Here is a 13,843-nt window from a genome sequence, read left to right as displayed (position 1 = left end):
CACCAGCTGGTTTCTGCCAGGCTGCAGGGGGGTCAGCTCCTGAGCTGCCAGCTGCAGGGGATGGGGCAGGTCAGGATCTTGGGTGATGGTTTATTACTTGCGTTGCCATGGTGCCCAGGGTGCTAGGTGCTGCACAGACACAGAACAAGACGCCCGCCCTGTCGGCCTCCAGTGTGGTTCCCTGGGGGGGCGTGGGGAGTCTGGGGAATGAGACCGTGTCTCCCAAGCATCGTCCTGCCCCCAGACCCAGAATCTCGCCGTTTTCCTTCCTCCCCTGAGAAGCTTTGACTGGCAATGGAACAATGGCTCTCTCACCCGAGAGCTGCCAGATCCCTGTTCACTCCCCCCCATTTCCCCAAGGGGGGGGCTGGAGCCAGGTGTCCCCCACCTGCTGGGGGGTGCCCCACGCACAGCTCACAAGGGAGAGCTTCCTCCCCCCAACCCAGCTGGTGTTTTGTGAACTCGCCCGGGGGCCCGATCCCAGAGGCAGCAGCCGAGCCCCTGCCCAGGTCAGGCACCGACGTGAGGCCGGCGGCGAAGTCCCTGTCTCCCCCGGCCTGGGCATTGCTCGGGGGCTCCGGCGGGAGACGGGCGCTCGGAGGCCAGGACCCAAGTGGCCGTGTGCATGCCATGGGCCGAGCTGCAGGCCGGTGCCCCGCGGTGGCACCTAAACCCTACGGCCCTTCGTGGCTACAGCCAGGCTGCCCCTCGGGGAGACGTGCTCCAGCCTCAGGCCAGGGCTAGGCAGGTCAGGCCGGAGGAGCCCAGGGTTCCCTTCCCGCCTAATCTCCAGGAAGCTGGGTACAGCAGCTCAGCTGGATTCAGCACCTTGTTCTCCCGCTGTGGACGTAGCTTCAACGCCTGGCTCTACCAGTGCCTCCTTCTATGGCCTTGGGCAAGTCGCTGCATTGCTCCGTGCCTCGGTTTCCCCAAATGGGACCTGGGTGCTATCCCTTTAAACAGTCTGCAGCCCTGCTGAGGAGCTCCCTGGGGTGCAGAGCCCATCAGGGGACACTGTGACTCCGTGGCTAGGCCTGGTACCTTGTACAGGATTCAGAAACATGGTTATTGGTCCAGGTCTTCCACGTGCCCCAGGCCGGTGGTCTAACCACTGGGCCATGGTGCCACTTAGCCCCCAGCAGAGCCCATTGTTCTCAGGGGCCAGTGCGATCCTCAGTGGACTGGCCCTTCCCTCTTCAGCGGCCGGTTCCCCCTCTGGCACGTGGGGATGCCTGCCTGCCACGCAGGGCACCAGGGGCTAATTGGCTAATATCTGTACAGCTGTTTGGGGGCTGAGGAATCGCCCCACCCCACCCCTCGGATCACACCAGAGCCCATCTGGCCCGGTATCCTGTCTGCAACGGGCCAGCAGCAGCTGCTCCAGAGACCCCGCAGTGCCGCCCCCAGGGAGACATGAACCCTCTTAGCTCGAGGGTTAGAACGGTGCCTGGGCAGACGGGACACCTAGGGCCTGTTCCCAGCTAGGGCAAGTCACTTTCCCGCTCTGTGCCTTGATTTCCCCAGCTGTAACATGGGGATAATGGTCCTGCCCCGTCTGTGTGAAGTGCTTTGAGATCCAGGGTGGACAGGTGCTCAGAGCGTGACGTGACGATGCTGCCCTGCAGCTGGGGGGCTCTGCAGGCGGGGGGCTCTGCAGGCGGGGGTGCCCACTGTCCCAAATTCTCCACTGTAGTTTTAATCTCTGCATCCGGAGCACTGGCTATTCCTGCTCATCGGAGCCTTAACGCTCCATTACAGTCTAGTGGCAAGGAGTTGCACAGGCTAATCCTGCAATGACCCCATGAAGAACACGCACGCTGGGGAGCTGGCTGCTCAGAGATGAAAGAAACTCGCGAGATGCAATCTGAGAAAATAGGAAATCTTTACTCGTCCCCGCGCGGCAGGTGGGCGGAGGCTGCTGCCGCCTGCGAGAAGCAAACCACAGCTGAATAGCAAAGGCAGCCCGAGGCCTGGGCTCGGCAGCAAGGGGTCGCCATGGGGTGAGCAGGGCAGCTCCAGCCGGGGTTGAGTGCTGGCCCCAAAGGAGCTTCGCAAACTGACCTGCGGAAAGACGCCGGGGAGCTGGGAGGCTGAATTTTCTCTCCCGCCACGGGCCGTTCAGACTCGCTCCTTTGGCCGCTGATCCAGGGGCCCGCCAGCCCCACTTGCGCTGTGGGAGCGGCTAGGAGCTGGGCCGAGCCCCTGGATCCGGAGCAGGCAGCGAGGCTGTGGGTAAGTGGCGGCAGGCGGCTGGATCCAAGCGGCAGGGGCAGCGCGGGCGGGTGGTTCCCGGCGGGGCCGGCGCGGCGCCCTCACACCTTGGCGTAGTTCCTGGAGAGGTAGACACTCTGCCCGTCGTACTCCGAGGTGGTGAGGCATTTCAGGAAGAAGTGGCCGAGGTCGTGCTTGGAGATGACCCGGGCGCCGCCGGACGTGTTCACCGTCACCGTATAGTCCCCGGTCAGCGGCTGGTCGTCTGGCGGGCAGGGAGGGAGGGACAGCTTGGGACGTAGCCGGCACGGAGGGTCACCGGCCCCTTCCTCCCACGCCAGCCCCCTGCTCGGCCAGCGAGCCCGCCCGGGTGTGTGTGCCCAGCCCTCCAACTGGGAGGGGGTATCCTGCCCCACCCATTGCCCCCCGTGACCCAGGGGGGAGCCCACCCGGCCCCCCTCTCCCAGGTACTGGCAGAGAGAGCTGGTCCCAGCCAGAGCCCCCGACCCACCAGCGATGTGGGGCGGCATGACGGAGACGCAGTCCAGCCCCGACTCCTGCAGGATCTGGTGCATGCGGATGTGATCCTCCGTCACCGGCAGGAGCCTGGGTGGCACCTTCTTCAGGTCCCACATCAGGAAAGCTACGGGGAGGGGCATGAGGGGAGAGTCAGAACAGGGGAGGGAGGGCAATGGCGGCAAAGCCCGGACTCCTGGCTTCTCTGCCCAGCTCTGGGAGGGGAGTGGGGGCTAGTGGTTAGAACAGGAGGGTGGGAGCCAGGACTCCTGGGTTCTCTCCCCAGCTCTGGGAGGGGAGTGGGGGCTAGTGGTTAGAACAGGAGGGTGGGAGCCAGGACTCCTGGGTTCTCTCCTCAGCTCCGGGAGGGGAGTGGGGTCTAGTGGTTAGAGCAGGGGGGATGGGAGTCCGGACTCCTGGGTTCTCTCCCACTGACTTTCTGTGTGACTTGGGCAAGTCCTTTTGTCCCCAGCTGAGAGGCGGGGCTTACCCCGGGGGACGCGAGGATAAAGCCGCTGGTGACTGTGCTCTGCCCACAGAGGGAGACGGGGGTATCTGGTAAGGCAGAGACGTGAGGCGCCTGCAAGGCCCGTCAGACAGTAGCGGGTAACCCTGGAGCCTCCAGCGTCGCACACGAGGAAGCTGCCGGGTGACCCTGCGGCCAGGTTACCGCACGGGGCTCGTTTCTCCCGGCTTGGGGCAGCCCCACGGCCCCCAGGACACCAGGGAGCGAAGGGGCGGACGTGCTCCTGAACCCGAGGCAAAGGGGTTAGGAACCCCCCTGGCAGGGGAGGAACGACCAGGAGGGAACCTGCCCAAAGACCCACGAGGCGTCGCTGCACGGCGGGGCCAGCCCAGGACCAGGCGACGAGGGAGACGCCGAGAACTCCCCACCCCAGGGTGCTCGGCTCCCTCTGGGGTCTCTCCCCCCGGCGCTAGGCCGGAGGGCTTGGAACGGCGCCCGCTGAACCATTTCCAAGGGGTTTCTCCTACGAGTTCGCGGCCGGCCAGCCCCCGGGGCTCCCACCTGCCCCGTCGTTCTGCTAATCCCGGAGCTGGCGCAAGAACCTGGCAAACCGGAGCCGCTAACGCGGGGAGGGGCTGAACCAGAAACCTCCTCAATAGCGGGCGCAGGAGCAGGCCCCCCCGTGCTCAGAGAGCTGCACAGCTCGGGGAAGGACCTAGCCGGAATCCGGCCCCGAGCCCAGGGAGACGCGGGCAGGGCCGTGCCCACAGCTCAGGGCGGGGGCCGCTGGACTCACCCGACAGGCACACGACCACCTTCCGGATCCCGTGGGCCTTCATGGCCGCCACGATGTTCCTGGTGCCCTCGGACATCATGGTGGTGGGGCCTGGACGGGAGAGAGGTGGGTCAGGGGACGCCAGGGCTCGGGGGGCAGTGCCAAGGGTAGGGGAATTCGCTGGCTGGGATGGGGCAGGGGGAGCTTTCGGGGGAGGCAGGGGGTGGGTCAGAGGGGCCGAGGGAGGGGCCCCGGGGGGCGGGAGGAGCGGGGAGCGAGGGGGCCGGGGGAGGGGCCCCGGGGGGCGGGGGGAGCGCGGGGGCCGGGGGAGGGGCCCCGGGGGGCGGGAGGAGCGGGGAGCGCGGGGGCCGGGGGAGGGGCCCCGGGGGGCGGGAGGAGCGGGGAGCGCGGGGGCCGGGGGAGGGGCCCCGGGGGGCGGGAGGAGCGGGGAGCGCGGGGGCCAGGGGAGGGGCCCCGGGGGGCGGGAGGAGCGGGGAGCGCGGGGGCCGGGGGAGGGGCCCCGGGGGGCGGGAGGAGCGGGGAGCGCGGGGGCCGGGGGAGGGGCCCCGGGGGGCGGGAGGAGCGGGGAGCGCGGGGGCCGGGGGAGGGGCCCCGGGGGGCGGGAGGAGCGGGGAGCGTGGGGGCCGGGGGAGGGGCCCCGGGGGGCGGGAGGAGCGGGGAGCGCTGGGGGCGAGGGAGGGGCCCCGGGGGGCGGGGGGAGCGCGGGGGCCGGGGGAGGGGCCCCGGGGGGCGGGGGGAGGGGGGAGCGCGGGGGCCGAGGGAGGGGCCCCGGGGGCGGGAGGGGTGGGGGGCGGGGGGGGCGGGGGTGGGGCCGCGGGGGGCAGGAGAAGCGGGGAGCGGGGGGGCCGGGGGAGGGGCCCCGGGGGGCGGGAGGAGCGGGGAGCGCGGGGGCCGAGGGAGGGGCCCCGGGGGCGGGAGGAGCGCGGGGGCCGAGGGAGGGGCCCGGGGGGCGGGAGGAGCGGGGAGCGCGGGGGCCGGGGGAGGGGCCCCGGGGGGCGGGGGGAGCGGGGAGCGCGGGGGCCGGGGGAGGGGGCCCGGGGGGCGGGCGGAGCGCGCGGGCCGGGGGAGGGGCCCCGGGGGGCGGGAGGAGCGGGGAGCGCGGGGGCCGGGGGAGGGGCCCCGGGGGGCGGGAGGAGCGGGGAGCGCGGGGGCCGGGGGAGCGGACCCGGGGGGCTGGGGGATCGGGGAGCGCGGGGGCCGGGGGAGTGGCCCCTGGGTCGTGGAGGAGCGGGGAGCGCGGGGGCCGAGGGAGGGGCCCCGGGGGGCAGGAGGAGCGGCGCGCGCGGGGGCACGGGGAGCGCCCCCGGGGGGCAGGTGGAGCGTGGGGGCCGAGGGAGGGGCCCCGGGGGGCAGGGGGAGCGTGGGGGCCGAGGGAGGGGCCCCGGGGGGCGGGAGGAGCGGGGAGCGCGGGGGCCGGGGGAGGGGCCCCGGGGGGCAGGGGGAGCGTGGGGGCCGAGGGAGGGGCCCCGGGGGGCGGGAGGAGCGGGGAGCGCGGGGGCCGGGGGAGGGGCCCCGGGGGGCAGGGGGAGCGTGGGGGCCGAGGGAGGGGCCCCGGGGGGGCAGGAGGAGCGGGGAGCGCGGGGGCCGAGGGAGGGGCCCCGGGGGGCAGGAGGAGCGTGGGGGCCGGGGGAGGCTGTGACGTTATGAGGTGATATAATTTCTCATTGGAAGGTGACAGGGCAGAAAGAGTTAATTACCTCCCGGACTGACCTGCCCCAGGGGGGACCCTTGAGGACGGGTTGGGAAGGTCTGTAAATGAGCAGAGCTTTGAAACGCAGCCGCATTGGTAGAGGGAGGAGGGGAGCTGTTTGCTCAGGTCTTGTGATGGCAGCAAACAAGCCTTGTCTATTGCTAGAGTTTTAATTCAAAGATCAAAGGGAATATTCACATTTATGATGATACTTGAGGGAAATAGTGTTATTGTCTCTGTGTCTCTCTGCAGGTTGTGGTCACCTGCATCTGAACCGTTTAATGGATTAATTCCCCTGGGCTAATTGCCAGGCGGGTTGGGAAAAGGAGACTTGAGCAGATTGTTTTCTCAGGCCGAAAGGCGGCTGGAAATGTGTAAGAACCTGGGACAGGATCCTGCTGCATCTCAGATCTGCTTTGGGTTTCAAGAGGGGGAACCCGGAGCCACAAGGATTGAGATCCCCAGTCACTGACTGGAGCCACCCTGAATATGGACATTGGACTGTAACCTCTGGACTGTTTCTAAAAGGACTTTTGGCAACTACAAGCTCATCTCTGCTGTGTCTGAACCTCAAGAATTGAATTCACGTCTGTCTGTGTATTGATCTTTTAACCAACTCTCTCTCTTTTCTTTTTTAATACATTTTAGCTTAGTTAATAAGAATTGGCTGTAGCGTGTATTTTGGGTGAGATCTAAGTTATAATTGGACCCGGGTGTGTGGCTGATCCTTTGGGATTGGAAGAACCTTTTCTTTTATATGATGAAGTAAGATTCTCAGGAATCATCATCATCTCTGCCAGGTGTGTCTGGCCGGAGGCCTGGGGCTGGGCACTTGAAGGGAACTGCGGGGTTTGGACTCTGAGGAACCAGGGAGGTGCTACAGACGCTGTTCTGCGCTGGCTGGTAAATCGAAGTATTGGAATAACCACCAGCGTTTGGGGTTTGTCTGCCCCGGTCTGTTTGCAGTTCACCCTGATTGAGTGACCTCAGCTGGCTCCCACGGGAAGCACCATCACAGAGGGGCCCCAGGGGGCAGGAGCGAGGGGCCGGGGGAGGGGCCCCAGTCCCCGGGGAGCAGGAGCGCGGGGGCCGAGGGACGGGGCCCCGGGGGGCCGGAGCGCGGGGGCCAGGGGAGGGGCCCCGGGGGGCAGGAGCGCGGGGGCCGGGGGAGGGGCTCCGGGGGGCAGGAGCGCGGGGGCCGGGGGAGGGGCCCCAGTCCCTGGGGGCCGCGTCGTACTGAGGTCGTTGCGGGTGCCCAGGATGACGATGACGGCGTCCTGCCCCTGAATCGCCTTGTCCACATCTGGCGGGTTCAGCACGTCGCCCACCACGACCCGCGCCGGCCGGTGCTCCGGGGGCAGCCGGGCCGGGTCCCGCACCAGCACCGTCACCTGGTACCCTGCCAGCGGGAGAGACAGCGAGTGGGTGTGCGCAGGGGGGAGCCTTGGGTGGTGCCAGAGGGAGTGGGGTCTAGTGGTGAGAGCAGGGGGCTGGGAGCCAGGATGCCTGGGTTCTATCCCTGGCTCTGGGAGGGGAGTGGGGTCTGGTTTTAGACTGGGGGTGGGGAGACAGGACTCCTGGGTTCTGTCCCTGGAAGGGAAGTGGGGGCTAGTGGGTAGAGCGGGGGTGGTGGTCTGGGAGCCCGGACTCCTGGGTTCCCTTCCTGGCTCTGATACTCACTGTGTGGCCTCAGCCTTGCCACGTCCCTGTGCCTCAGTTTCCCCTCGCTATTCACAGGGGACAACACCTTTGACACCAATCTCTTGGCAGTTTGCAAAGCGCCAGGAGTTATTGTCAGTCTCTGGCTGGGTAGTGGGACCCCTCTGGTGTGGGAGCTTCGGCCAGAGACCCAGCAGCCCCCCCATGCCCAAAGGTCACGCTGCACTGTGCAGGGCACACCTCGCACCCGCAGCACCTGCTCTCAGCCGGTAGAGGGGGAGCTCAGGCCCCCTGCATCTCCCCCAGAGCAATCCTGGGGCGTGGGGCCGCCTTGGGGGTGGGGGGAGTGTGACTAGGCTGTGTGGGTTGGGGCTGCAAGGAGGTCGGTACATTGAGAACCCCCCGGTCCTACCGAGAGTCTCGTCGCCAGGGTCTCTGTGCCCCACTCCGCTGATCGGGGCGCACTGCGCTGTGGCTAGTCCCTGCCCCCTGGGGCCCATGGGGGAGGAGCGGGAGTTAGAGCAGCCCCGAGGCTGCTGTACCTGACTCCAAAGCCAGGCAGGGCCCAGGATACGGGGCAGCAAAGGGGCTTTAACCCCCCATCCCTGGCCCCCATGGAGGAGCAGAGACCGGGCCTGGGGCCAGTAGGAGCAGGCTGTTCTCCCCTCCCCCATGCTCCCCGCCATGGGGTGGTGAGAGAGCACGGGGGCAGGGGCGGGGGCGGGGGACTGTGACGCAGCAGGATCAGGGAGCTCTGCCTTGTTGGGGCATCTGAGCTGCGGGACCAGACGGACCCTCCCTCGCTGGCAGCTCTGACACAGAGGTTGAGTCTCTCCGGGCCTGTATGACACCAGCGCACACCAGGTGTGAGACGCATTTGACACCAGCGCGTGTGACACCAGCGCACACCAGGTGTGAGACGCATTTGACACCAGCGCACACCAGGTGTGAGATGCTGCCCGGTGCTTGGCCAGGGGTCTGGGCGGCTCCTGGCGCGACGGGGCCCCGATCTCACCCGGGGTCTGGGCGGCCTGCCCAAGTCACCAGCTGGTCACTGGCGGAGCGGGGAAGAGAACCCAGGCATCCGGCCTGGCCCTCCCCCGCTAGGTGGCACTTCACACACAGTCCTGGTGGATGGGGGCAAAGCCGGGGCCTCCCACGGACAGAGCCGGGGCTGCAGGGCCGGGCTCTCCTTCGGCCTGGCCCCCGGCCCAGCGATTGCAGCCTCAGGGAGCCACAAGGGGCCCCACCCGCTCTGCCATTGTGGTAACCCAGGGTGGAGGGTCGCACCCAGCCCGAGCTGGTGGCCGTGCTGGAGGGGGGCTGTGGAAAGAGACGCTCGGGCTGGATCTGCAGGCGCTAGCTGCTGGGGGTCCCCGTCTCCCAGGTCGTTTGCTCCAGCGCTTGGGAACCAACCTGCCTGAATTTACTCGCTGCAGTGTCCAGCCGCTGGGCCCATCTGTTGTGGGCCGTACAGCCCCGGGCACCGCAGGGTCCGGCTCCAGGCCTGCGGCTCCCTGGTGCTGCCGTAATACACCTGGGCCGTACAGCACCGGGCACCGCAGGGTCCGGCTCCAGGCCTGCGGCTCCCTGGTGCTGCCGTAATACACCTGGGCCGTACAGCACCGGGCACCGCAGGGTCCGGCTCCAGGCCTGCGGCTCCCTGGTGCTGCCGTAATACACCTGGGCCGTACAGCACCGGGCACCGCAGGGTCCGGCTCCAGGCCTGCGGCTCCCTGGTGCTGCCGTAATACACCTAACAGCTCTGCCTTTGTCTCCTGGAGTCTCTGCTCTCCGCGCTGCCCAGCCAGCCCCTCTCAACCTTCACGGCAGCAGCGTCCCGGGGGGGTTCCTGGCCCCAGCTGCTCGCTCTGAGGGTCCTGGAGCCGAGCGCCCACCCGCTGGCTGCTTGGGACGGACCTCGCTCATGGTTCAGCCAGCGCTGACCCTGCACCGCTCGGAGTGGGGCTCGGGGACCCAGGGCACAGCATTCGGGTGCCTTGTGCGGCGGCCACGCCAGGGCCGATCGCTCAATGCACCAGGCTGGTGCCGGTGCCGAGATGGGGACGGAGGCAAGTGCAGCCTCTGGGAGTGAGGGAAGCGTCCCCTCCCCATGCCTAGATCTGTGCTGGGGACTGGTGGCCCTCTGCAAAATCTGCCACCGAGTCAGGCCACTGCTGGTGCTCGACCTCCCACAGCGAGCGGGGCTGGAGCGGAGAAAGCCCAGGCGCTGGTGCGTAGCCCCTTTCATCAGAGGGGCTGCAAAGTGCTCCACCCTCCCCATCCCGCAGCTGGGAAACTGAGTCACGCAGTGACGGGCTGTGCCCCGTTTCTGCAGAGTCAGTGGCAGAGCTGAGCCCAGCACCCACAGACACCAAGGCCCCCACCCTGCGAGTGCCCACAGCACCAGGACAGGCTACACGAGCGCCAGCTCGGTGCAACGGGGTTAAAAACACCCCACCCCTCCCCTCTACGGTGGGGCTGTTCATCTGTTTCTGGCCCCTGGCAGCCCTGATACCAACGCCCCCATCTTATCTCGCCAGCTCACATGTGCCTTCCCCACCCAGAGACCCAGCAGTCACGTAGCGCCGGGCGCTGCCCAGACCCCGAGATCGGGGCCCGTCGGGCCGGGCGCTGCCCAGACCCCGAGATCGGGGCCCCGTCGGGCCGGGCGCTGCCCAGACCCCGGCCGAGATCAGGGCCCCGTCGGGCCGGGCGCTGCCCAGACCCCGGCCGAGATCAGGGCCCCATCGGGCCGGGCGCTGCCCAGACCCCGGCCGAGATCAGGGCCCCATCGCGCCGGGCGCTGCCCAGACCCCGAGATCGGGGCCCGTCGGGCCGGGCGCTGCCCAGACCCCGGCTGAGATCAGGGCCCCGTCGGGCCGGGCGCTGCCCAGACCCCGGCCGAGATCAGGGCTCCGTCGGGCCGGGCGCTGCCCAGACCCCAGCCGAGATCAGGGCCCCGTTGCGCCGGGCGCTGCCCAGACCCCGGCTGAGATCGGGGCCCCGTCGCGCCAGGCGCTGCCCAGACCCCAGCCGAGATCAGGGCCCCGTTGTGCCGGGCGCTGCCCAGACCCCGGCCGAGATCGGGGCCCCGTCGCGCCAGGCGCTGCCCAGACCCCGGCTGAGATCAGGGCCCCATTGGGCCGGGCGCTGCCCAGACCCCGGCCGAGATCGGGGCCCCGTCGCGCCAGGCGCTGCCCAGACCCCGGCCGAGATCGGGGCCCCGTCGCGCCAGGCGCTGCCCAGACCCCGGCTGAGATCAGGGCCCCATTGGGCCGGGCGCTGCCCAGACCCCAGCCGAGATCAGGGCCCCGTTGTGCCGGGCGCTGCCCAGACCCCGGCCGAGATCGGGGCCCCGTCGCGCCAGGCGCTGCCCAGACCCCGGCTGAGATCAGGGCCCCGTCGGGCCGGGCGCTGTCCAGACCCCGAGATCGGGGCCCCGTCGGGCCGGGCGCTGCCCAGACCCCGGCTGAGATCAGGGCCCCGTCGCGCCAGGCGCTGCCCAGACCCCGGCCGAGATCAGGGCCCCGTCGCGCCAGGCGCTGCCCAGACCCCGACCGAGATCAGGGCCCCATCGGGCCGGGCGCTGCCCAGACCCCGACCGAGATCAGGGCCCATCGGGCCGGGCGCCGCCCAGACACAGCAAGAGGCAGCCCCTGCCCCCAAACGCCCCCGGTCGCAGCAGACACGGGGAGGATCCGTTACCCGATGTTCGAGGCGGGGAAAGTGGGTCCCCAGCAGAGACCCCGAGAGGGAGCGAGTGACGGAGGCAGGATTGGAACCGGCAGCGGGTGCCTCCCTCGGGCTCCGCGCCCCCCGTGCAGCCCCTGTCTGTGCCCAGGCACCGGGGGGCCCCGCGCCGCTTACCCGCCTGCAGGGCTTGCGCCAGGGTGGCCAGGCCGGTCATGCCGGTGGCCCCGAAAATGACAATGTTCTTGCAGGCTGCCATGCTGGGCGGCTCCGCTCCGCTCCGCTCCGGCTCCCGGCTCCCCGTGCGGGGAGATCCCTCCCCTCGCAGCTCCACCCCCGGGGCCGGGCACAGCGCGAGCCAGCCCCCTGCCCCGGGCTCCCCGGCCCGCCCCCCATGGCCGAGCTCCGGCCCCCCCCGTCTCTGGGCTCCCACCTGCAGGCACCGGCTCTGCCCTTCTGCCCGCACCAGAGCCACAGGCTTCGTCTCCCGGCCCCCAGGGCCTTTTCCTGCACTGCCCGGTGCCCGGTGCCCGCTGCCGAGACCCGAGACTCCTGCCAGGCCACCAGCCGCCCGCCGAATGCCGCCTGCCTGCGTCCGCCCAGCCCCCGGGGCGCAAAGGGGAGCCCCGGGGCCGTTCAGAGCTGGCGCCAAGTGTCGGGGGCGCAAACGGAACTCAGGACCGGAGCCCGCCTGGGGCAGCAAGTCCGTCCCTTGCCACCGTGTCCTGTCACGTTCCTGGGAGCGGTCAGAGCAATCCAGCCCCGCGCCCCCTGACAGCAGCCGGGGCCAGGTGCCCCAAGGGAATGAGCAGAGCAGGGGGGTTATCAGTGATCCGTCCCAGGGTCCGGCCATCACAGATCTAGGGACACCCGGCGCGCGGGGCTGTATCCCTCAGCATCCTGGCTAATGGCCACTGATGGACCCACCCTCCAGGAGCTCATCTCACTCTGTTTTAACCCAGTTCTACTTTTGGCCTTCACAACATCCCCTGGCAGGGAGTTCCACAGGTTAATTGTGCGTTGGGTGAAGAAACCCTTCCTCTCCTTTGTTTTAAACCTTAATGTCATTGGGTGACCCCTGGTTCTTGTCCTTATGAGGAGCAAATAACACGTCCCTAGTCACTTCCTCCAGACCCGTCTCTCCCATCCCCCCTTAGCCATCACTGAACCCTCCCAGTCTGATTGAGCTCTCCGCCCGCAGCAGCCGTTCCAGACCCCTCGGCGTTTCTGAACCTTGTCCAAGCCCAATCCCTCTACTGGAGATGGGGTGAGCACATCTGCCCGCAGGATTCCAGCTGGGGACGTCCCAGGGATTGATATAGAGGCAACATGATATTTTCTGTCCTATTCTCTCTCCCTTCCCTTGTGGCTCCCAGCACCGGGGGCCTTTCTGGCCGCGGCTGCCCACTTCTTAGCTGATGCCCTTCATGCCTCGGGTGGCCCGTGACCAGGAGTCACTGAATCTGGCCTGTGGGTTGGGTCATTGGCCTCCTGGGTGTTTTCGGAGAACCTGCCACAATGACTCAAACTCACCAAACTCCATCTTCAAACCTGCCGGGCTGTTTTCTGCCCTGCTCCTGTGCGGAGGAACCTCCCTCCTCCCATCTCCCCAGCTCCAAGCTGGGCTGCCTCCTGGCTGGGCTCCCCGCATTTCTTCTGGTGCCAACGCTGCCCGTTAGCTGCGGCCGCGCTCCCCACAGGCTGCTCGGCTCTGCCGCCCGCGGCAGCCCCCTCCTGCCACCTAGAACCGAGGTTCCTCCCCAGGGCATGTGGGGAGCCCGCAGGGCTGCCCCTCCAGCCAGGCCGTGTGTGTCCAGGCCCAACCAGAGTGTCGGTGCCACCTGGCCCCCGGCGTCACCGCGTGGCTCAGAGTGTCGGTGCCACCTGGCCCCCGGCGTCACCGCGTGGCTCAGAGTGTCGGTGCCACCTGGCCCCCGGCGTCACCGCGTGGCTCAGAGTGTCGGTGCCACCTGGCCCCGCGTGGCTCAGAGTGTCGGTGCCACCTGGCCCCCGGCGTCACCGCGTGGCTCAGGGTGTCGGTGCCACCTGGCCCCCGGCGTCACCGTGTGGCTCAGAGTGTTGGTGCCACCTGGCCCCCGGCATCACCGCGTGGCTCAGGGCTGGCCCAGCGGCCCTGGGCTGCTGCCTAGTTCGCCTGGAGCTCAAGCAGTTCCCCTGGCAGGGCCGGCTCCAGGCACCAGCATTCCAAGGCAATCTGCAAGGGGCAGCAATCTGCAAGGGGCGGCAGTCTGCAAGGGGCGGCAGTCTGCAAGGGGCGGCCGTCCCTGTTGTTTTGCCCCCAAGCAGCGCCGAATTGCCGCCGCGGACAGAGGGGGCCAGTCCGTGTGCCCTTAGGGCGGCACGTGCGTTTCCGCGGCGGCTTCAGCTAAACATAGAAGCTGCTGCCGAATTGCTGCCGCCGCGGAAACACGCCTGCCGCCCTACGGGAACACGGACTGCAATTCGAAGCTGCTTGGGGCGGCGAAAACAAGCCGGTCCTGACCCCTGGAGGCATTTCCAGGGAGCAAACCGATCCCTCCTCCCCCGGCCGCTCCCCACAGCCTCCCGCCACCCCTCTCTGGGCCGGGTCCAGCTTCAGTTCCTCTCTCCTGGCCGCGGGGCTCCAGGGGAGGTGAGGAATCAGAGCCACTGTCCTTTTCTCTGCCCTCAATCCCGTCCACCCTCCCACACCACCCGCGCAGGATCAGGGGGTCTCAAACTGGGGGTCGGGACCCCTCGGGGGGTCACAAGGTTACTACGTGGGGGTCGCGAGCTGCCAGCCTCCACCCCAAACCCCGCTTTGCCGCCAGCG

The 13,843-nt window shown here is 68.8% G+C and overlaps 1 protein-coding gene across 1 annotated transcript; it reads right to left on the bottom strand.

Annotated features, from left to right (window-relative positions):
- Positions 1 to 1,865: 1,865 nt before the first annotated feature.
- BLVRB (biliverdin reductase B) lies at positions 1,866 to 11,363 on the bottom strand. Its single transcript, XM_044989307.1, has 5 exons — positions 11,209 to 11,363; positions 6,917 to 7,078; positions 3,990 to 4,079; positions 2,723 to 2,854; positions 1,866 to 2,476 (listed from the first exon to the last, which is right to left on the bottom strand). The coding sequence occupies exons 1-5, from the start codon at positions 11,288 to 11,290 to the stop codon at positions 2,313 to 2,315; spliced, it is 630 nt and encodes a 209-aa protein (XP_044845242.1). The 5' UTR covers positions 11,291 to 11,363; the 3' UTR covers positions 1,866 to 2,312.
- Positions 11,364 to 13,843: the final 2,480 nt, after the last annotated feature.

The sequence above is a fragment of the Mauremys mutica genome, chromosome 15 (genome assembly GCF_020497125.1).
Source record: "Mauremys mutica isolate MM-2020 ecotype Southern chromosome 15, ASM2049712v1, whole genome shotgun sequence".
Taxonomy (NCBI): domain Eukaryota; kingdom Metazoa; phylum Chordata; order Testudines; family Geoemydidae; genus Mauremys; species Mauremys mutica.
The sequence above is the reverse complement of the archived record's forward strand: the minus strand, read 5'-3'. Positions and strand labels throughout refer to the sequence as shown.

What these genes read in the sequence shown, in the direction of transcription:
- BLVRB (XM_044989307.1), bottom strand. Translation starts at nt 11,290, where the DNA reads ATGGCAGCCTGCAAGAACATTGTCATTTTCGGGGCCACCGGCATGACC. An exon ending in GGGCACCCGCAACGACCTCA is followed by an intron (nt 4,080 to 6,916) that starts GTACGACGCGGC and finishes TCTCCCGTCCAG; the next exon opens with GCCCCACCACCATGATGTCC. An exon ending in GGTGGTCGTGTGCCTGTCGG is followed by an intron (nt 2,855 to 3,989) that starts GTGAGTCCAGCG and finishes CCCTCCCCGTAG; the next exon opens with CTTTCCTGATGTGGGACCTG.